The sequence below is a fragment of the Struthio camelus genome, chromosome 1 (assembly GCF_040807025.1).
Source record: "Struthio camelus isolate bStrCam1 chromosome 1, bStrCam1.hap1, whole genome shotgun sequence".
NCBI classification, from domain to species: Eukaryota; Metazoa; Chordata; class Aves; order Struthioniformes; family Struthionidae; genus Struthio; species Struthio camelus.
This window is the reverse complement of record NC_090942.1, coordinates 119,385,315-119,408,650: the sequence shown is the minus strand read 5'-3', so window position 1 is coordinate 119,408,650 and position 23,336 is coordinate 119,385,315. Positions and strand designations below refer to the sequence as shown.

Here is a 23,336-nt window from a genome sequence, read left to right as displayed (position 1 = left end):
AAGTCGTTATGCTCTTAACACGAGTTACTCGCTGTAATCCCCACTGGGATGGGGAAACTGAGGTGATTAATGCAGTGTCTCATCAAGGTTACACAAGAAGGCTGTGTTATACAGAGCACTAGGAATCCCGAGACCCTGCATTTCAGCACTGTACCTAAACACCGCTAGGCAGACTTCTGGTTTTGCAAAAATACTCCGCATATGCTAAAAAGCACCAGAAAGGTTTTGTGTATGCGCTGGCTGGCAGGATTACAGATCCTATCTCTTTCAATTCTGTGGGTCTGTTTTAGTAGCTCTTTATTTTCTTTCAACAAACTAATTCTAGATGACTGCTTTAAACATGTTTTCTAAAAGTTACATAAGCTAGGCTTTTCAAATTAACTCTATACTCTCTGTGTAGCATGGATAAAATAATTACTAGAAAGGTAGTTATTAAATGATTTACCTAAAATAAAAATTCCAAAACCTCAAATAATGTTTGTTGCCACAGTTACATAATGTTCGCTGCAGAACGCAAATTTGTTTGTGCTATAAGAATGACACACTTTTTCCCTTTAAAAAAGTATGTCACTTTTACAGAGTAGCTACAGAGGAAAAAAACAACCAAGAAAACAAATGCAAAAAACAGTCATTCTGCTTATATAACTCTCCCAGTAGACATCATGGATCTGATTCAGTTCTTTGGTGCTCTGTTTTTATGCAGAGGTAACTCTCTTGACAGAGATGCGGTTACTTGGGTTTGTAAGCGTTGTAAGTGTACAGCTATCGTGCCAGTCCTGGCTCCCTGACTGGGGTCACATATGCAGCGCTACCGTCATGAGTTGCACCACCCAGCTTTTTGTGATGGAGTGCTAAAATTCACTCATGGCAGTGTTGTGTAAACACTGGTTTCTGAGCAGCGCTAGTTTTGCTCTCCAAACATCCCTGATTTTCAGTGTTGTAAGAAGTGGGAAGATAATTGGCTTCCAAAAACAAGTGCATTGGAGCAACAGGAAAAAATGTCTGGCTGTGAACACTGCTCTGCTCTGTATGGGTAGATCATTGCACTTACAGGAAACCCTGCTCAACTCATTCAAATGCAGTGGGAGTGAAGGAATATTGGCCTGTCCGGAGCAGCTTGTCTATCACTATGTGTTGCATTAAGTAACCAGACTGACTGGGATAACGGTGTTCATTGAGCGGGGAAGGAAGTGGTTATTCTTCCAGCTGGACTCCAAGTCTCCCTCGAGAGGTAGCATTTACAAAGAACTGGCCCATCCGTTGCAAATTAATGCCTTATAAGTTAGTCAAAATCAGGAACACCCCTCCCGCCCCCACTGCCTGCCCCCTGGCCCCCAGTTTCCTCATATGGCTCTTGCTCTATGGAAGGAGGAAGGCTTGAATTGACACCTAGGAGTTAGTTTTCTTTCAAAGAAGTATTCCATTCTGCCACCTCTTTTCAGAATTCCCCCCCCCCCCCTTTTTTGGAAAACTTATAAATTAAGCACCAGCCTCTTTTGTAGGAGTGGCAGAGGCAGAAATTCCTGTTGTTTTGGCCGTATTTCTCACCTCTTTGTATCTTCTTCCCAGGCTCCCTCTTCTCCTGGGCGTCAAACATAAGATACTTGTCTCCACTTATGAGGCTTTGGCCGGCCTTTATTTGTCTTTCATCCAAAACTGCCGCAAATACCTTTGGGTGCTGAGAAGGTAGTGATTAGGCCACTATTCTTAGTCTGAGCTGCTTTTCCATCAGCTGCTGAACTGCTCCAATTTGCTGCTCAGCATTTTAAGACAAGCTGCAGTTGATGACAGCGAACCCTAAAGTGCCTCTTCAGGCAATAGCCTTGCCACATGTGGCCAGCCACATGTGCGCCACCCTCCCAAATCTCAATTCTCTTGTGTCATTTCCTTTCTTGCTTAAGCTGTCCATATTCTTGTCTCTGCAGCTGAAAGTTCTCGGAGACCAGGAACTGTCTTCTGTTGTTGCTGTATTTTTGCAGGGACTATCGCAATTGGATTCTGGCCCAGCATAAGGCTTGGGATGCAGAAATAACACAGACAGAAATAATTTCAAATACATTAACTTCTTCGGAGAAAAAAAATACCTTTCCAGTTATGTAATTTGCAAATGACAGTCTTGGGAAATCTAAAATGTATCTTCAACTGTAGGTGTACATGTACAACATCAATGTTTTCTTTTCAAAATGTGTAGGTTGATTGCTACTTTTCCTGACACTGTCAGTTTTTGCTTCCATATGTTCTCCTTTTGCAAAACCTTTAGCACTGTTAACCTAGCCTAATGTAAACAGATGAAGCTCCATGCTACATTTTCAGACACCTCCTAAAATTATGCTTGTGTGTTTGGTCTTTCCTAAACTTTACTGGAAGTCCTGTCTGCCGTACCTTTTCTTCCAGTTGTTTTCAGAAGAAAGAGATAAGGTATTTCCAGTGCCAGAAAAGATAAGACCATGAAAACATGTGGTATGACTTGGGAATTTCAGGTTCTCTTTGTGTCTCCAGAACACCAGGCTTGGTCGGGCAGCGCACGGCATGCTCTCCATCTGATGTTGTGTCTTTCTTGTAAATAGGATGTGAACGCAGGTGAAGGGAGCGAGTTCACCGACAGCGGGATTGAAGGAGCAGCCACCGATGCCGACCTCCTTTCTAGACGCTCCAATGCTACCAACTCCAGTTACTCTCCGACAGCCAGTCGAGCTTTCATTGGCAGTGACAGCGGGAGTAGCTCGACAGGCGACGGCCTTCGCCAGGGGGTATACGAGAACTTCCGCCGGGAGCTGGAGATGAGCACCACCAACAGCGAGAACCTGGAGGAGGCCGGCTCTGCCCTCAGCGATGAGCAAAGCAGTGGTACCCTCAGCTCCCCGGGACAGTCTGACATCCTCTTGACAGCTGCCCAGGGCACGGTACGGAAAGCCGGAGCTCTGGCAGTGAAAAACTTTCTGGTGCACAAAAAGAATAAGAAAGTGGAGTCGGCCACGCGCAGGAAATGGAAGCACTATTGGGTTTCCTTGAAAGGTACAGAGCAAATGTGCAAGTGTTCCTTCAAATAGGCATCCGAGTTGTCCTGCAGAATATGTGTTAGAGCAGAATATGGCCCGTAATTCAAAGCCTGGAGGTTGTAGATATGATTTAGTGTTTAAACACTGCCAGTTGACAAAGGCAGGCTCCAGTTCTACAAGGGGCTGAGTTTGCAGCAGCTGCACGGGGGCCTGAGCGCGTAGTGATTTGTTTTCCATCCGAGACAACTACGCATATGCTGTTTTTCTTTTTTTTTTCCTATTACAAAACAAGATGAAGAAACTAATAGCCTAGCCTCTTAACAAAAGCTGCCGTGGACTTCACTGAAACTAATAGGAAGTATCAAGAAGTGGTCCTGATTAGAGTAGGGTTTTATTTATGGGTCATTGACATGCTCACATTATGGCGTGGGTGTAGTCAAAGTCACACAACTGTGCTGCTGCTGAAGCAGGGCTCCTACCATGCTTCAAATCTTGCTGGCATTGTCTAGGTTGGCTTCTCTGATCACTGGGCGTTTTCCTTTAGGAAGCGTGTCTACTGCTTGCTGATAAGCTAAATACCTGCTGCAGCCAGCACGGGTCAGATAACAGAAGTTCACTAGAGATGAGGGTGGCTGCCAGTGTATGTTCAAGTGCGCACAAGCATTTGTGTACATTTCTGTGGTGCTTAGTGCCCTGGGTTTCAGGTTCTCTGAGGCTTCTATTTGCCTCAAGGATATAAAAAGCCAGAAAAGTTACAACACAGAGTGCGCGGTGTGGAGAGGAAAGCTGTGGTTTGGTCACCAAGGCTGTCCTGAGACTTAGGAGACTTTGGCTTTGGTTCTGCAGCTCATTTGCTGCATGATGGTGGGCAGTCACTTCAGCTGAGGGTGCCCTGCCCTGCCGCTGGCATCTGTAGCTTTCCAGGCCACAAACTCCTTTCTTTCTGTATTTTTACAGATTCTGGTAGGATGGAGCTCCAGTCCCATTTGGGGTCTGAGTATTTATAAATGCACATGAATATTAAGAAAGCAGCAAAACTTGCTGCTGCCCTCTGAAAGCAGCCTCCAATTAATCTCTGTGTAGCAGCAAAATGGAAAGCAAAGTCTGCAGTGATTGGGACCTTCCTTTTCCCAACTACAACCGGCCTCGTCTGTGATTCACATAGAAAAGTGTCAGAGGGAGGGCGCAGCACCAGGCCACATATCCTGGTGTAGATGGGATTACCCAAAAGTTTAGAAGGGTTAAAGTCCTGCCCCTCCTGCAGAGTGTTTGAAGCAGTATTTTAATACCAAAAAACATGGTATGTGCCAGCTCTTCCTTGCAGCTGTTAGAGGGACTGGGGAAGTAAAAAAAGGTGGGCTTGGCGGGCGAGAGGGCAGAGGGAAGCCCTAGTCTCCTTGGAGCGGAGGTCCTGTGGCAGGAAGGTCTTGCTGTGAGGGGCTGGGAAACAAAGGGCCATCTGGGAGGAAAAAGGGGAAGGATGAGCAGAAAGGCTATGTTATTTTAAAGTGCTTTGACTCAAGTTGAGTGTTTGCTCCTTAGATTGCTGCGCCTTTAATAATGTTAGTATTTAAACGAGGCTTTGAAGTTAACAGCTGCTTTTGTTTGTCTGCAAATAGTTTTCTGAGAGGCTGAGCTGACTGGGAAACAGTGCACCGCTTTGCACCGAGAGGACCCTTTTCAGTGGAAGAAAAACAAGGCATCACTTTTGATTTAAAACAGTGTAGATAATGGTGAAAGGTGGGGGAAAACTGAGGTAGAGAAAAGAGACCCTAAGGTTACAGATTTGCTACACCTTTTCTCCAGAGAGCTGTAAAGATGATTTTGTAAAACCAGCAGGTTGTTTGCTGTCCTCAACTGAAATGTGTTTTTGTTTTCAACTGTATCACTGTGACTCACAGCTGAAACCTTATAGCAGAATAAGGATTTGATTTGTTCCCCCCCCCCTTTTTTTTTTTTTTGGTATGTCAATCTTCCAGTGAGCACAGCTCCTTCCAGACAATTTTTCTTCCAGTTATTCATCTGCATCCACTAATTAAAAAACTTGATCTTTGCCTTCAAGGGGCTGCAGTAACTTAGCAGCTGCAAGAGGCTTGGGCAAGGCAGGTTAGGACTGCCTTCGGGCCCATCTGCTCCGCAGGTCTGGCCTGGCCAGCTCGCAGCTGCGGGCTCTGCGAGGGGAGCCACGCTGCCATCCTTGCTTTGGTCACCTTGGTGGGACAGCACGGCCTTAAAGCCCCCCGTAGAGATTTATAATGATATTTCGCATCCTGAGCTGCACTTCGCCACCCGCGATCTTCTTGGCTCATGGTGCTCTGTTTTACCAGTCTCAGGGCAAACAAACTGTCCGTGCTGGAGCTGCACGACGTAGCTCGTGGTGTGGCAGGGTGCTCCCCCGTGGCGCGGAAACTGCTGGGTCGTAGGGCCAACTGGGCTTTCGCTGGTGGTCTCGGCAGCGAGGCTGAAGACCTGAAGAGGCCCTGGCAAATGAAGTGTTTTTTTCTCATCCCTGTGGCGGTTGTAAGGATGATTTCTACTCCCAGTTATTAACATGGAATAGACACGGGGTGGCTGTTGCGTTGAAATGTGGTGCTTGCTAATATCTAATTGTCTCTCTTAGGGTGTACGTTATTTTTTTATGAGACTGATGGCAGATCTGGCATTGACCACAACAGCATCCCAAAGCACGCTGTCTGGGTGGAAAACAGCATAGTGCAAGCGGTGCCTGAACACCCCAAGAAGGACTTTGTTTTCTGTCTCAGCAATTCGCTTGGGGATGCGTTCCTCTTTCAGGTTGGTTGTGTTTGTGCGTTTTACGGAGTTGTTCTCTTTTTCTCTCTCTTGTTCATCCCACAGACCACGGAGAAAATCTTAGCTCTGTTTCAAATCAGTGGAAAAATCCTGCTGACTCCAGTAGGTTTAGGATTTTCCTTTGGCTGAGTAAGAGGAAGGATATCTGATAAATGCCACTCAAGAGACCTAACACCAAGTGTGAAGGACTGTCAAATCGGCTGTTTTATTGCCTGACTGGACCCTCTTTGTGTAGATGGTTGAACTTTGCTGTTAATTCCTTGAGAAATATTGTGACAGCCCTGTAAGAAATCAGGAATTTTGCATTGTTTGTCAGTGTGGTTATAACACACAGATCAGGCCGCTTACCGTATAGGAACCACGGTAGTGCCTTAAATGGGCTGTAACACTATCTGCATCTCACAAGAGACATATATCAGAGATGGGACCTTACAGAGAGGCTGGAGGGCTTTACATGACCAAAAGGCGTTTGAAGTGCGAGAGAGTATTTGGAGCTCCAGATGTTCTTTTCATTTGCGGTGGCTGTTCAGAATCCAGTTGCCCTCTGTTCGTATAGACATTAATCAGCGTTTTGCTGCTGTCTGAGAGCAGACTGAAATGGCATGTTTTTTTTTTCTTAATCAGAAAATAGAAATGTCTGTCGTTCACAGAGTACTTTTTTTTAAAGAAAATCCAGAGTTTATACCAAAGGCCCAACACAAGCTGATATATTTCACTGAAAAGTAGTTTCTGCTTTTTGATTACTGCTGCTTCTTTGAGTGCTTTTCAGGGGTGCCACCCGGGGTTCCTTTCTTACCACAACATCTCACTAGTCAAGATGTAACATTCTTTTATTTGTAGTTGCCAGCCTATGCTGAAGTAGTGCCATTTCCTCCTCTTTTAATCCCATTTTATTAATTGGAGGAAAACTTCATTTATTTCCCTTTCCAGTGACAACGTATTTAGAGTTTCTTGCCTTCTTAAGCCACAAGTTATTCTGTCGTAGGATGTGCCCCCAGCCATCACTCCCTTGTGCTCCAGAGCAAATCGTTCATAGCACGCTGTCTCACCAGTCCTCTCAACTGTTATAAAAAAGGGGCTAGATTTTCAAACTGGAGCAGAACAGCACCGCTTTACTGACTCAAAGTGGTCTGGTTTACATCCTTGAAGATGCTGAAGATCTGATTGCACACTGAAAATAACCCATTTTTTGCAACCTGCCACTTCAGCTTGATTTTTCCTCAGCTCATAGTGGAATGCTGTGCTGCCCCTTTTTCCTTCATCCCCTGCTCTGAAGGGGTAAGTGTATTTTGCCACCTGGAGAGCTTCATTCAGGAGGCAAGCGTGGTTGCTTATGGACTCAGCATATATTTAAAAGGCCGTGGTACACCATCACCTCCTGATATACCGATAAGAGTTATAAATTCTTGTACTTACCGTTTTCTAAGGAAAAACCTTCATTCTCATAAAATTAATGTCAATGGAGGCTAAATACTGAAAAGGTCACATTCAGTACATTTCTTTTGTGGCAACATAGGGCCTTATTCATTAAGAGCCCTGTGCCATTATAGCATGGGTAGATTTTCATGTAACTTTGTGGGAAAGAGCAAAAACGAGCCCTTTCAAATGAAAAACAATAATTTATGTTGCCTTGTGGAAATTTTTTCTTGATGTGCCCCCTCTGCTGTGGAACCCATGCAACTCTAATGAAGCAGAAGCAGAAGAAAAAGAAGGGATGGATCTGGGGAGAAGGGAAGGAGCTCAGCCATACTGATGGAAATAATGTGCAAGTGATTGCACTGTAGGGCTTGCTCTGATGCATGCAGAGCAGCTGAAGCACGTGTATGACTGTTCAGCAGTGTTACTTAGCTACTAATGTTTTTCACGTACAGCCGCACTTAACACGCTGTTGTAGTAGCTCTTGTGTTGAGAAGACATCACAGACCTGAAGAGGACTATTTCTGTCCTATGGAGACTGTGTACTTAGGGAGAAAAACAGGATTACTTTGTAATGTGCGTAGATAACAGGCATCTTTTAACAAGCCTTGCCATTGCATTGCATCTAGAGACATCGTACACCTCCTACACCGATTCCTTGCTCAGTCAGTGCTTATCATGCCTACACAAATCCATTACCTGCAAATATCACATGCATTTTCCAGAAGCTCAGAGCAATTTATGAAACCACATACTTATATGTCAGATATTTGCAGCCTGTTTACATGGTCCTTCCCATTGAGAAGTAGAGTGATTTCCCTTGCCCGTACATCTACAAGAAAAGTCTTCAACTCCTAGAATCCTTTTCGGATTCTTTTTTCCTTCCCTTTCTTCAAAAAGCCTAAACAATAGCTGAATCTAATGACATATGGATAGTGTTTTAAAATGGAATACAATAAAAATATGACTTCTTGCTGTTATGATTTTGCTAGGAATTAACAGAACATACCATATTATTTCAATGCCAGTGGTACTCTCTTCCGTACAAAGAATGTCTTTGTAGCTGGTGGGGCAAGATTCCAACACCTGACTGTAGCCAGGCTGTCCCTTATTCTGCAAATAGTTCTCTAATTTCAGCAGAAACTGCTCAGCAAGGAGGGATCAACATGTCTTCAACACTGGCAGTAAGACATTGAAGCCCACGTTTATTAATGAAAGCTTGTTTGTATTATTACCTGGGTAGTGAACCTGTTAAATTTAAGCAATACACTTTGCTTAGGGCCAGCTGAGACCAGAAACCAAAAGATCAGTCTTCTTAATGTAGAGCCTACCTTCTCCTTAGGTCTTCTAACTCAGTTAAGGAAAATTATGTCTTTCTGGGACTTATGTGCTTCACCTGTTTCAGTTCTGCAGTGTGGCATGGCCATAAGTGATTTCCAAAATCAGGCTTCTGTGGGAATTTCTCCTTGTCTTCAGCAAGCCGCATCCTTTGCTGTTAATTGTGACTGCTAGGAGCGCAATGAGGATGACCTTCTTCATCTGTGCTATCAACTGGAGAATCATACTGTGCTATCTATTTATAGATCAGGTATCATCAGAAAGTTTAATTAGAACAGGGTGGCTTGGCACCTTGTTACTTTTTCAGCCATGAGCCAAATAGCAGTGTGATTACTGATGAAGGTTGACACTCAGAGCAAGTCTGCGGCAACACTGAGCTGGCTGTAAATTTTGTTTTACAACCTACTCTAAAGGACTGAGGTTTAGTAAGAAAGCTAAGAAGATTTGCTTTTTATTTTGAAAGCTTGGAAAAGGAATGCTTTGAAGTATTTTTCTTTCTGTTCCAAAAGCCTCTAGTCAGAATAGTGCTCTTCCAGAAAAATGTACTGGTACCCCATGTGCCAACCAAATATCTGCCCTCTTCCGAAACTGTCACACACATGCTTGCAAAGGGACAGTAGAAGAGCTGTAAAATTTATGAGAGCCTGCCTTTAGCCATACAGGTCCTCTTCAGAGCACTTTAGGATCTTCAGAAAGGGAAAGGTTCTTTGTCTATGCGTCATAGTAAAGCTAGTGATAGATATCATGGCCAAGTGTTATGCCTTTGATTTATTATTAACTGTTGCGTGCCAGAAAAGCTCTCCATAGTGCAAAGACTGGGGCATTCACTGTGGGAGTCTAGAAAATGTCATTAAATGATGAGCTACAATTATGACAGCATTACATTGAGCAAGCAAGGTAATTCTTAAGCACTTACTGGGAAACACTGTACGGCTGCAGGACACAGATATAGATGTAATTCTAAGCGCTACCTGCCTGGTGCTGAGCTAAAAATGACCTGCTCAAGAATGATGGGTTTTTATTACTTCTCTCATAAGTGGATTTAAGGCTTTGATTCTTAAGATCAAAGGGAAAGGAAACTCCTTGGAATTGCATTTGTTAATCTCTAATAAATTTTAAAGAGAATCCTGACTTTTTTCCCCTCTTTTCCTCTCTTCAGACTTCTAGCCAGACAGAGCTTGAGAACTGGATCACTGCAATCCATTCAGCTTGTGCAACCGCGGTGGCAAGGCAGCATCACAAAGAGGACACTGTCAAACTTCTGAAAACAGAGATTAAAAAGCTGGAGCAGAAGATCGATATGGATGAGAAGATGAAGAAAATGGGTGAAATGCAGCTCTCCTCAGTAACGGACTCCAAGAAAAAGAAGACCATACTGGATCAAGTAATCTTGCTTATGTGAAATAGGCCCCTAGCAAATATTTAAGGCCTTCTTCAGATTAGCTGTGGCTGTCTCTGCTCCCTCTCTGCCGTGTATGTGTGCTGGCAGAGCTCCCCAGCGTAGGTGGGACATATGCTGGCGGGAGAGTTGCGTTAGCTGCCCTAGTGGCACCATTTCTCCATACGACATATGCTAAGGTAGAGCACGGGTTCTCTTCTGGCACAGCTGCCTCCACATGACGGGTTTGGCTAGTGTCATGGATGTCAAGTGAGGGCTTTAGGGGAGGGAAGAGGCTGCTGGGCCATAGTAGCAAAATATCGCAGGGAGGAGCTGGCCATAGACCGGCAAATGCTGCTGTCGCCGTTGTCTGAAGCGTGGAAGAGGTTGATTCTTTCCCTGGCAGATGGGAGGAAGAGGCGTTCCCTGGTTCCCGTTTGTTGCGAGGGGCGGCCTTGGCCTTATGGCTGCCAGCCCTCGTTTCCCCTTGTGACTGGTCCTTCCAACTTCAAGTGGACAACTTGGTTGCATTTGAGAAGCAGAGAGCCTAGAGCAGATGTCTCTCCCGCTGTCACGGCGGCACCTTATTCTAGGAAACTAACATATGGTGCCTGCTTCATTAGTTGGTAACTCTTTTACCCCGGCTGCCAAATGTGCTTGGAATGCAAACCACGAGGAGCGGTGGGGGCCTTCATGTGCTACGCTGAAGAGATTTTGTACCCCCTAGAAACTCGTGAGAAGAGGTGGGAGAGGGGAGAGACGCTTTGCCTCTGTTCAAAGGGCCTTGTTCAAAGGCTGTCACTCACAGTGAGAGGACAGAGCAGTCTCTCTGTTTATGTAACTGAGTTTTTCTAAACACTTTGAAACTGTTTCCTATCAGCAATTTGAATTATTTAAATAAGCCCTCACGTGGGCTGATTACAGTGCTCTTCCACTGATAAGATTAATTATCCCCAGCGTACTTCACTTTTTCAAGTATAATGGCAAGCTTCGCTGATTCTTACAGCAGTGCTGCTGTTGCGGCTGCTGATCCAGGGCACTTTGTTTGTGGAATTTGGGGAGTTTTGGTCTTGTTTCTCAGATGCCCTCGATGCATGAAAGAAGCCTCTTAAGGGACTACTCAGAAGAGAATCCTGGAGTACAAAGAAAATTTAAAATGGAATTTTAATCCTATTAATTAGCATGGAGTCAGAGGAGCAGTTGTCCCTTGAGAAGACTTCTGAAATGTACATAAGAAAAAGAATTTATTTTCCACCTAATGACAACTTTTCTTTAAAAAGTGGGGTGGGGAGGGGAGAGAAGAGTGAGGAAGAAGGGGAATTAAGGTTTCTTGTTCTTTGAAAATTAGATCAGCATTGATAAAAGAGATATATTAGTGGGAACAGGACAGTTTTTTCAAGGTGTTTATCCCTCTGCTCTTCCTCCTCTCCCCTTCTCTCCTCCTGCCTCTCACTCCTCAATCTTTGCTGTATACAGATCTTCGTTTGGGAGCAGAATCTTGAACAGTTCCAGATGGATCTATTTCGGTACCGCTGTTATTTGGCTAGTCTCCAAGGAGGGGAGCTCCCAAACCCCAAAAGACTGCTTGCTTTTGCCAGTCGTCCAACTAAAGTTGCGATGGGCCGCCTTGGAATCTTTTCAGTCTCTTCGTTTCACGCACTGGTAAGTCTGAACAGAGGCCAGGGGTCATCTTTGCCAACCTGCAAATGGCTTAATGCGTTCAACAGAGAGATTAAATTGACAAACAGCAGTCTCTTTCTGTGGGGTGAGCCCTTACCTTAGCCCACAGAAAATTCTGCTTCCTGAAAGAGCTATGTGTCTTGGATGTAAACTGAAAAGCAGATGCTTGCAAGTCATGGCCTTGTGAAAGCAGAAGAGCCATGTTGCTCCTAAACATGTGATTTTGAATTTCCAGCTCTGCACTGTAAACATGCTTTCTATAAACAGATCTTCCTGTTACAAAGACAAGGACTCCAAGAGCTGCTGGAGGCAGAGGGTGCTTCTCTGGGTGCTTGCAATGAGCCTGTCCCAAAACACAAAGACTGCGTTTGGGATAGTGTATATCTGTTCTTTGCAGCTTGTTCCCATCTCTCCTACTGGCCTGAGCCAGAAAGCTGGATGTACACGGTTCTGGAATTTGGAAAGACTAAGATCTGGCTGTGTAATACAGGCTCATCTCTAATGTCCATGTACATGGGCCTAATCCAAAAACCCTGTGAAGTGAATAGGAGTCTTTCCGAGGCCCTCACCGTGTGTTGGCTTAGACCCACTAGGGCATGACTTGCTTTCTACCATATGGGTGAAACTACTGACCAATTAGTCTAATATCCTGTTGCCAGTGATCAGCACCTGATGCTCCACAAGGGAGAGGAAATGTTCTTCTGTACTACTTATGATGCGGCAAACAAGTCGTCAGTTGTTTGGAATGGTTGTTTAAATTTAAGTAATGTAACGAGTCAGCTCGTTAAAATACAGGGAAGTGTATTGCAAAGTGTTGGGTTTTTAAATGAATTTAAATCGTGTGCCTGTAGCCTCAGCTTGGGCTCCTGGAGCGTCACAGAAATAGCTGAGCTCCACTGTTGTCTTGTAGATGTCAGCTGTACCCTTCAATTGAATCCAGAGCAGTAATTCAGTCAGGGGCGTTATTATTCTTTTATATATGAAAAGATTAGCGTCATCATCCTGATAATTGCTGGTGGATTTATATTTTTTTTTAAGTGCCGGGCTGTCATTTGCATTTGTGCTTATTTTTTTGCATCTAGCAAAGCGCTGAGCGTTAGCTTGAAAAACAGTCTGCCTCCTCATGCTGGTCTCTCTTCAGAGCCAAGTGTGAAAACAAGATGTTTTGAATATGTTGCATTGGGAAAGGCACGTGCTTTCTTTTCCTTTAAGCAAACTCTTGTGTCCCCCTTTACCCTCAATAGTGCGTAGATGGTGCAGGGAGCCTCAGGATTTTGAGCTGGTTGCCAAATGGCGACAGCATGGCACCCCAGCTCTCCTGAAGGTGTTCTTCAGTACCATAGTCAGAGTATGTGTTAAGTCTGCCAGGTTCCTCTAAAAAAGCGTCCTCCAGGTACAGCTAAGAAACTGCTCACAAGGACAGTCTGTGGAAATCGAGAAGCTTGCAGTTGTATTTCAAGTTCTCCTTTTCCTTGATTTCTCCACGTTCCCAAAGGAGAGTCACTGTTACTCATCGGGCAACTGTTCCCGGGATACCTGAGCAAGCACTCAGTTATTCCCGTCTTTATGTAGGATTTGAACTTACTATACCCAGACAACCAGTTTCTCAGCGCCTTAGCTTGGGACATCACTCTCAGGTTTGGCTCCTCTAGCTGGGGTTGCCAAATGGCAGTCACATTTTGGTAGTTTCATCTGTGCGAATCTAGTAAAAAGATGCTCCAGGAAGTGTGTTTCCAAGCTTGCAAGGGTGGGGGGGTGTGCGTGTCTTGCCATGCTTTTCGCACTGGTTCATACCTGCCATCTCTCTCACCACTCCCTTTTCACAGGAGAGGAGCATGATGTCCTGATACTGCCTCGTGATGGGAAATCTGCTTAAACTTTGGCCTAAAACACTTCACCGCTAACTAGCGTTACACTAGCGTTACACTAATTTCTACTATAGTTTCCTTATTTAGAAAACACTCCCAAAATATGTGGTCTGGTAAAGGCGAACAGCTTTTTATGCTGAAAGGGTTGCCACGGGCTGTTTTTCAAGTACCCAAGCTGCTAACACTTTTGTAATTGAAAGAGTCATTTCGCTTAATTTTTTTTCTTCTTGTGTTTTGCTTACTCCTTACCGATTCCGTGTATCTTTAAGGAAGTGTAGATTTTAAATACCTTGACCCATTTGCAGGCCTTTATCTGGCCTTCTGAAAGTTATGAGTCAGTTCTAGGATGCCCAGCTTGCTTTCACAGAAAATAGCAAAGAGAAAGAGCAAACCTTTCAGAAGTAACAGCTAGATTTTGAAATCTCAGGTTTGGGGCGTCCAGTTTTGAAGCCTTATTAAAAAAAAAAAAACCCTTCACTGGTGCTGGGGATTTAACACTGTGATGATTATCTGGGGATTTACACTGCGATGCTTATGCTGCTTTAAATTATCTCAGATTAAATGCCAAAAAATGTTGGATACTGTGCCTTTTATTTTTTGATGTTTGATGTCTGAAGAAATGAGTTGAATTACAGTGGGAGGGAAATAGGCTGGCAGCGTCAAGATTGTCCCTGTTGTGAATACACATTGTTACTCTAGTATTTGCCATTTTTTTCATGAGATTCCACTGTTAAGTTATGTAAGCAATGGTATGGTGGGATGCTGCAACTTTTGCTTTTAAAACCGTATGGCATTGACAGGTGGCAGCTCGCACAGGGGAGTCTGGAGTGAGGAGAAGGACGCAGGCCATGTCCAGATCTGCCAGTAAACGGAGAAGCAGGTTTTCTTCTCTTTGGGGGCTGGATACTACCTCAAAGAAAAAACAAGGGAGGCCAAGCATTAATCAGGTATGAAATATGTGATATTTTCAAGGCTTATTTGTTAGCATGCAGAATGTAGCTCGTGCAAAGAAGAGTCACTTATATCAAGCACTGGCACATCCAAGCTTCAACTTGTCTGTTTAATCTTTCACAGTGTGTAGTTGTCACGTTCCACATCCTTCTCAAAAATCAGTTACTGTAATTACAGATAAATATATATAGCAGCTCCTGTTCACATGGGGTTTGAAGTTCACATCTTTTTTAGCTGAATGGGTTGCGTTTCTACTGTTGTTGCATTTCTGCTGTTTCTACTTTTGCTAGATACTTTCCCTAAGCTCGGGAGTAACAAAGCAGCAGTATAAGACAGATACAATTTTGAGAGAAAAAGAAATAGATACTTGTCTGTTTCTTTAAATTAAAAACTGAATTTGTAGATGATGATCAACGTAGCTTAACTTGGGGAAAACTTCCTAAGGTAACAAAAAGCTTTGTATTTAGTAGGGACAGTCCTGGTTTTGCTTCAGATGTTTAAAAAGCAAAATCTGAAATGTTTCCACCCAGTCATTCCCCAGATCCTTCTCCACAAAAGGTTTCAGTGTGGTAGAAGGGTACTTCCCTGTTACTCTTTCCAAACATCCCTAATTATAACTTTCAGTTTTTGAGAGCTATACCTCATCTAATTGCAGGAAATGTAGGCTTTTCTTTTCTTTTTCTTCTTTCACTTTTTTGAGGGGAGAAAGGATTGGGGCATGTTTTGTTTTGCCGCTTCTGATTTCTTCTTCCTTCTATTAAAGCAGCAGCAGGTGTTTGTTCTGTTTAGCAGAGGACATGCTGTAAAATTGTTTAGCTTGTTTTTAGTGAGACGTTAAGAGCTTACCGTTAGGTAAGGCAGTGACTGAGCAAAAGCTCTCTGTCTCACTAGAAACTAGGGATAGCTGCATGAACAAATTCTGAAGTCTTTGTGCTGGTGCTGTGACGCCCTAGTTGCTGGGTACTTATTTTCCCCAAATCAAGCACAGCCCTTTGCCTGAGCTAGGATTCTGTGCATGCTGTGACATCAGGTGTTTACTCCCTGGATTTTTCCTGAACTCAACCTTTTTTCTTTCAGTAGGGATAAATGTGTTCTTCACACTTCCTCCCTCCAGCCCTCCATGCACATACACACCCATGCAGACCCCTCACTCCTCCATAGTGCACAGGGATGAAAAGGGATTTTGTTCTAGGTTAACAAAAAAACCCCCAAACATACCGGAGAGAGTCAAAGAAAAAGTGAGGTTTTGGGAAGGTACCAGTATGTCTGTAGGTCGTATTTGAATGTATTCTTCTGCTTGTATGTAGTAGTATGCAAAGCATTTGCAAAATCACAGCAATCAATTGTAAGTTCTTAAAGAGAAGTGACCTTTTCCCATCCTGCATCGTTCCTGCTTCATTTTAGGTACAGTAAAGTTAATAATGAAAAACAGCAACTTGATCATAAACCTGTGGTGATGTGAAATTATGAAGCTTAACTTTTCAGTTTTAATTATAAGCTTCTGCTGGAATAACCGCCCTGCTTTTATCTCCTGCAGACAGCTGACAGGTAGTGTAGAGCTGGGCACGTGGTAGAGTGGGTTGCTGCATTTTGCAGGTGTGCCGGTCTGACGCAGTCCCATGCTGATTTGAGGTGGATCCTGTAACTATTCCCATTCTGCCATTCCTCATGCATGGAGTCCAGTCAGTTTTGGGTCTTTGACTCGTGCCGGATCACCAGCTCTTACTTTGTTAGAGAAGAATTACACAGAGCCCAAACTTGTGGTAGCTGGATGTTTGTTAAGTACTTTTTGGCAGTTTATTACAAAAACAACCAGCTGCAGAGCTCCTCTTCTGAAGATTTCCTAGCCATAGCACAAGTGGATAAGCCTTTGTTTCCTCCACTTTACAGATGGGGAAACTGAGCACAAGAGGAGATAAACTTTATCCAGCTCAACAGAGTAATTCAGTGAAAGGCCTGTAAACACAATTAGCCTCTAGTCTTTCAGCATAGCATCGCAGCACTAGCTTGCTCTTCCCCTTCCCCCCTTCCCCTTCCCCATTCCCATCCCCTTCCCCTTTCCCTTCAACAAGCTGATATTTTCCTCCTCTGTGTTTTTTGAGATGAAAATGTATATTTTTCAGTTTGATTTCCATAGCAGGCATTAGATTTACTGTTCTCCCCCAGCCCTTAAGATACAGCACTTTAATCAAGTCAGGCGGTCGTCTGTACCTCAGATAGTGCAGAGGTGCTTTTAATGTTTTAAAACAGCATTGTTCTTCTCCTCAGGTGTTTGGTGAGGGAGTTGATTCGGTAAAGAAATCTCTAGAAGGGATCTTTGATGACACGGTCCCAGATGGCAAGGTAAAACACCCGCTCCCCAGCCAGGCTCCTTCCGATTCGTAGCCAGCTTAAACGCAGCTTCGGCAGGTGCTGTGGGACCTCGCCGGGAGGGCAGCTCTTCCACGCGCAGAGCTCTGCCGGCAGTGAAAGTGTCGTGGTTCACCCAGGACCTGGGAGGCAGGACAGGGAGCCCCTGGAAGAGAAGTGCACCCTCTGCATGCTGCAGGGCTGGCCGCAGCTCGCTGGGGATTTGAGCTGAGGTCCATGCTCAAAACATTTCATCCTAAGAACGAACGGATGTGCCAGACCCAGGGGAAGATTAACACGCAAGAGAAGCACCTGCCCACAAGAAGGACCAGGCTGCACTGATTCTGCAAAATGACTAATTATGACGGCCGCATGGGGTTTTCTTAATTTAGGATTATTGCAACTAGAAAGCACCGTGTTTTCTCTGTTTTGTTTTCATATACTTCTGTGAGCTTCTGTTTTGCAGTAACTGTGACAACTGCTTTCTCTTTACCCAGAGAAAGTCAGCTATAAAACAGCATTAAGACAGTGCTTAGCTGTCTTAATTCTTCATGCAGTGAATACGGATTTAGCTGCATGAGCCCACTTGAAGCAAATAGGTATTGTGAATCTCCATCACTTTTTGGAGAGTCACACCTTGAGATCTAACTTGGGTGTACAAAACGCAGGAAATTCAAAGTAAATGCTAAGATGTGCTATTTTGCCATTCCTAGGTGTAGAAACTGTAGCACCTACAACGGTTTTTTGTGCTTTGAATCAGATAACTGAGAGATACAGTGCATTTGAGTTTTAATTTTAAACCTCTCTTTTAGCCTTATTATTGTTTTTGTTCCATTCCTAGCATTCCCAGCAGCCATAGGGTGAAATCCCAGGATAAGTACCTTATGCCAGTGGAGCTGTGGGGGTGGCATGGGGAGGCACACTTTATAGCTACCCAGGTAAAACACAAAATTTTCTAGTCCAGACAAGCCTTTAATCTATGTTCCTGAATGAAACGCCGTCACTGTAAGAAGGCTGTAGGATACGTAGTGTAATGTTCCTTACGCTTGTTATTGATGAAGAGAGCGATTGTATTTGGCTTGTAGAGTTACGGTGGATTTTGTCTATTTAGAGGGAAAAAGAAGTGGCACTGAGCAGTGTCCATCAGCACAATCCTGACTGTGATATTTGGGTTCACGAGTATTTTACCCCATCTTGGTTCTGCCTGCCGAACAACCAGCCCGCTCTCACAGTGATCCGTCCCGGGGACACCACAAGAGACGTTCTCGAAATGATTTGCAAGGTAAAGACTGCGAGCGCTCCCAGGAGGGTGGGGAGGCATGCACGAGCCGGAGCCCTCTTAGCTGAACCTCTTAGTGACTTTTTCGTATTCCAGCGCTCAGACAACATGCTGTGTTTGAGAGGTCAGTTGCATGGTTGAAGGAAAATCTGAATCATACTGAATTATTCAGTAAAATTAAGCTAGCACCGCATACAAGAAAAACTCTTTACAGCTGTAGCTAGACTTGACTTGGGTGAAGGGGGAAAAGATGTGGGTTGGTTTATGTCTTTCCCGTTCTGGATGCTGTGCATGAGCCTATGAAGCGCCTCCACATTCTCACTCTGCTTCTTGCTGCCACCTCTTACCTCTCTGCCTGCTCTCCCTCCATCAGAGAAAAGCTATTTTCGGGATATTTCTCCCCTGGCTCTGCCCTAGCGAATGCCTCGGGCACTGGCCCCCAGCTAGCTTGCTTTTGCTGGAAGCCCCCGCGGCCCAGCATTGCAGTCATCTCTCTTCCCTGCCAGACCCTGCTGGACCCCGGCTGAGGGAAGAGCAAGCCTCTGCCAAGCCCTCCCTTTACCTGCTCCCTCCTTCCTCCGATGAGTGGGATGATATCACCCTTCCCCAGGTGCCAGGCGCTCCTCCTTTCCAGGTGTCGTCCCTCTTTCCTTCCCCTGCCGCTTCCTGCCGCCCCCGGCAGGCGCGGGGGAGGAATGCAGAGAGCAAGCAGCAGTGGAAGGAGTAGGAGAAGTTGCTTGTGTTTGTTGTCTGCATTGCAGAGTCACGTTCGCCTCGTGTAGGTGGCAGGAGGGAAGAGAGAAGCAAGCTTTTATCTGCATTTTGAAGGGAGGAAAAAACCCACCTGAATGTCTTTGCAGGATGAAGTATCAGAGACATTTGGCCGTTAAAAAGAGTTACAGCTCAGCAGTGAAGTTTAAAGCTTTGACAAATTAAATATAAGCTTTCATTTCTGGCATCCGCATAATGTATGTTTTCCACTAGGCAGCTAACTGCAAGCTAGACCCAACTCATGTCACGTGCTGTTCTGAAAACTGAGTCCTCTTTTTGTACAACAACAACGAAAGAAGAGAAAACATTTATTACTATTAAGAGCTTAACTTTGGGGACTTTTAGAACATGTTGCATATTTTCTAAAGAAATGGAAGGTGAGAGAAAGGCGTTTGTTTAGAATAATTACACAGTGTGCTCATCTCTCTGCCAGGTGCACTATTACACGCTGCTGCAGCTTGTGAAAGCTCTTCATTGTAGTCAGGAAAAGATGACATTTTTGGAGAGAGACATAATAGGGAAGCTGGATGACACGTTATTAGTAATGTTTTATTTTTAGGGTTTATATTTTCCTTTGGATAAGATGATTAATTCAGTGGGCCAAATCCTTAGCTAGTGTAAATTGGTGTAGCTCCATCACTTTCAATAGGTGTTTGCTGAGGATCTGGTCTCTCAACTGTTTTTTTGATTGTTGTGGGTGGTGGAGTATAAGGAGATGGGGAGGTGGGTGAGTGTTTGTTTTTTAAAGAGCTGTTATCTATTTCTTTCCTTTCTGTAGGAGTTTTCATTCTGGAAAACACTGATGGATGCATTCTTTTCTATATCATTTAATAATCAATCTCTTTCTTCTGTCTCTTGTATTCAGCTCATTTTTTCCCCTTTAATATCTGATCCACATCATTTCACATGAGTTTGCCATCTGCCATCTGAGAACCAGTCGAGTTCTGGTATAGTAAACATTTCAAGATCTACATTTCATATAATCCTCTTCATGTTTGTAGATGTGGTTAAATCTATCCATGCTGTTAAACTGAGTTTGATTATTCAATGGGGGAACATTAAGTGCACTCAAGTCACTGTAGAAAATGTGTTCTCATGCTAACATTGCTGCTTGTTATTATATAGTGAGTTAGGTTTCGGAGTCTGTTTCGTGACACTTTTGTTATTCAAGATTAGTGGGAGGAGAGTCTAAAGCATGTTTTGAAGTTATTTCTTAAAGATTTCTCGGATGATTTAACTAATAGCATCACTTGGAAGGCAGGAAAAGTCAGTATCTATGCATTAAATTGTTTCCTATAGATAATACCTAGCAGTGTGAACATGTGTATATGTATTACTAAAATTTGCGTAATGGTATGTCTTAAAATTCAGTAGAAACATACATGCTGCATATGGATTTAGGCAGAACCCGTATGGAGAGGGCAATACCAAAAGCTGATCATGGAAGACTCCATGGCATAGTCTTGAGTGAGCTGGGTAAAAAGTGAGAGAGAAGCAGAAACATTCTGTTTCCTCACAATTTACCTTTTTCAAATAGACTCTGTGTGATGGGCAAGAAACAAGTTTCTCTTAGGTCGTAAGCCTGATGCTTTGTGGGCTTGCTTTGATTTTGATCTAGCGCATCTGCACTGAAAAAACCTGGGGCCACACAGGCGCAAAAAGGGAGTAATATAGCAGGATCACTCGCGTGTTTCTGTGATGCCGTCATTTCAGTGCTGATGAAAGGGTTTCCCACATCAAGCTGAAAGAATGTGCTTTTAAGATACATCAGTTTGAGGAGGACAGACAGGGATTTCCGAAGAAGGGAGCACCGAGTGTTAACGAGTGCCTTTTGCATCCCGATCCTTTGCTGAGGCGGGCAGCCCTCGAGAGAATGACAAACCTGGCTATTTCGGACCTGTCTTAAGTCGGGCTGAATTGCCCTCTGAGGAGCCTATCCCCCTGCTTTAACTAGAGGGGAACCTAAATGGATAAATAGTTTAGATTAAATGTGCTGAACTTCTACGCTGCTGGGAGTTTGTTGAACTGGATCCTACCCCAGACTGTAAATTCTTCTTCAAGAGCACGTCAGTTAAGCTGTCGAGTTGTGTTTTAAATGGAGTTAGCTGCTTAATTTAGTCCAGACCTACCCAAAGTTATTAGGAGAGAAATAAATAAACAAAGACGCTTATGTGGACTGCTAAAAGGTGTTTTGGGTGGTCTCAAAAGGATATTAATATCATTAAAGCTGTGCTGTTTCTGCTCCCACCTTCCCACGTACGGATGCAGAAAAGAAAAAAGAGTGGCTTAAGAGTATGGCATTCAGGGGTATCTAGCTATGTCCACTTTAAGAGGACCTTGCCCTTTCACTTCAGTAGAAAATCGTGCCCCTACTTGAAACAGTTTAACTAATGTAAAATTTCTAAATAGGCATGCCTCGCTGCAGCTATACAGATTTTAATTAACTAAATGTTACGGCTCATGTGCTGTACCATTTCAACTTTAATGGTGATGGCTCGCATTTCCCGACTTGGATGAGGTTGCACTGCAGTGGATAAGTGGCATCCACCACAGCTGATGGTATTTCTTGGAAGTAAGTGAATGGCTCGAAATATATGAGTTTTATCCAGTGACCCCTTTAGCCAATGCTGTACTTTGGAATATAGCAGCGTTCTCGTACAGCGTCTGTCATCTTTGTGTATGGCTTCCTCCTAATGTCGAAAGTGGCCAGCATGAGTGATTTTCTCCTGAGCAAATGTCCCTGCAAAGACCTATGTGAAAATGGGAGTGCTGACAGTCTGCTCCAGGCCTGATTCAGTGCCCGTATCAAAGCAGGCAGACGGCCTTTCATTGACTTTTGGGAACTATAGATCAAGCTGGCTGCAGGGAAAGCTGCTCTTTTGAGATGGTATCTGAGCAAGAATTGAAGAGTGCGTTGCAGACAGACGTGAGCTCACCCTGCCGGCGCCCCGGGGCAGACGGGTGCTCTGAACTGGAGGCCACGTAGCCGTGGGGCTAGTGCCGTGCCTCCCAGCCCCGCGGAGGGGCCAGGGTATGTTAATTTGGGCTCCGTGCCTTGCTAGTGCAGCTACTATAGCTTCTGGCCTCGAGCTGTCTTGCACCCGAAAGACTTGAGGCCCAGACTGCATAAATTTGCATCGCTCTACAACAGATTGTGATTTCTGTTGGCCTTCTTAATAGCCCTCTGACACGCTGAGAAATGTCTCTTTGCGTATTCTCTGTAATAGGAAGAAGTTCAGAATTGCTCTTTGGAAGCTACAAAAATACACAACTGTGGATGATTGTCTTCTCTGAACCCGGGACTTCATTAGATTTCATTTAACATGTCAGCCTAAATCTGGCTGGCGTGTAGTGTGCTCAGTAGCCTCATTTGGCCATGTCTGAAGGTGAATGAGGTGCAGAATATGTGAGAGCCCACAGGAAGACAGAATTTGGTGGCTGCCTGCTTCATTTTTCTGCTGGTTTTTTTTTTTTCCTTAATGTATTTTTCCCTGTTAGTTTTGCTTTAAATGGCTCAAGCATTTCACGTACTTTCAGTGAGACTTATCAGAGAATTTTCCTGCTGACTTGAGCTGTGCAATCTGTGTTTTTATGTCTTCTCTCTATTTTTTAGTTATTTGATTCCTGTGCAAGACATTCTTCAGTTTGTGTCTAGGGATAATAAAATAATCTGAGCAGAAACTAATCTAGGACTCATATGTATCATTTTTGGACATTAAAACTATTTTTGCTTCCTTTTTATTTCTGAGGCATTTGTATGTCTGTGCATATAAGAGAGGAAGCTGGTAAAAATGGTCAGTAAACAAGTGAAACTCAGGAAATGTTTGTCTAAAAAGGAGAAAGATAAAAAAGGGGAGAGGGTGACAGTCTGCTCTTTTCAGCTATTTTTATTTTGGCCTTCGCTTAAATTTTAAATTACTTCAATTAACTAGGTATTTGTCCAGTTGACAGAGGTTATCCCATTTCAGATACTCAATTCTATGTAAGGATAGTTTGCTCTTTGAACTGGCCGTGTCTGAATGTAGCAGTAGGTCTGCAGAATGCGGCCGTAGGTCTGTCAAAATTTTTTTTATGGTAGCTCTTTTTTATTCATGGGCCAGTCCGGACTTTCAGAAATGTTCGCTGTTCTCCGAATATTTGCGGAAGGCTTTGCTAGGTCAGTGTGTGATCTTTTCCACGGTCACTCGCTGCCCGTTACTCATAATCTGTACTATGTGATCAGTCAGCTGAGTCTCAGTGTACCATCCCGGCTTGAATGGGATAACTGAGCCTTTAAAAAACACTAGGCCAACAAATGACGACTAGGAAACAGTGATGTTCTTGCCTGAATTTTCAGATGGACCATTGTTTTTACTTAGACCTAGGAAACTTTGGGGATTTGTGAATAGAAAATGGTAAGGCAAATGTATAAGACATATGATAATGAGATTCGGAAAACGACAGTGAGGTGGATTTGCCTCCTGTATTTGTGAATCACTTTGGAGTTTTTCGTTAGC

At 43.9% G+C, this 23,336-nt stretch overlaps 1 protein-coding gene across 21 annotated transcripts in view; it reads left to right on the top strand.

The window, feature by feature from the left end:
• Window positions 1-23,336, top strand: part of TIAM1 (TIAM Rac1 associated GEF 1) — a 199,652-nt gene that overhangs the window by 127,412 nt on the left and 48,904 nt on the right. For all 21 annotated transcript variants that reach the window (XR_011135246.1, XM_068912090.1, XM_068912041.1 and 18 more), the window contains 7 exons: window positions 2,568-3,015; window positions 5,620-5,792; window positions 9,724-9,948; window positions 11,419-11,604; window positions 14,291-14,437; window positions 16,710-16,784; window positions 17,902-18,072. Coding sequence is in view for 20 of the 21 variants with exons in the window: in XM_068912090.1 (XP_068768191.1) it covers window positions 2,568-3,015; window positions 5,620-5,792; window positions 9,724-9,948; window positions 11,419-11,604; window positions 14,291-14,437; window positions 16,710-16,784; window positions 17,902-18,072 (1,425 nt within the window). In the remaining variant the exon portion in view is untranslated. The remainder of the gene's footprint in view (window positions 1-2,567; window positions 3,016-5,619; window positions 5,793-9,723; window positions 9,949-11,418; window positions 11,605-14,290; window positions 14,438-16,709; window positions 16,785-17,901; window positions 18,073-23,336) is intronic.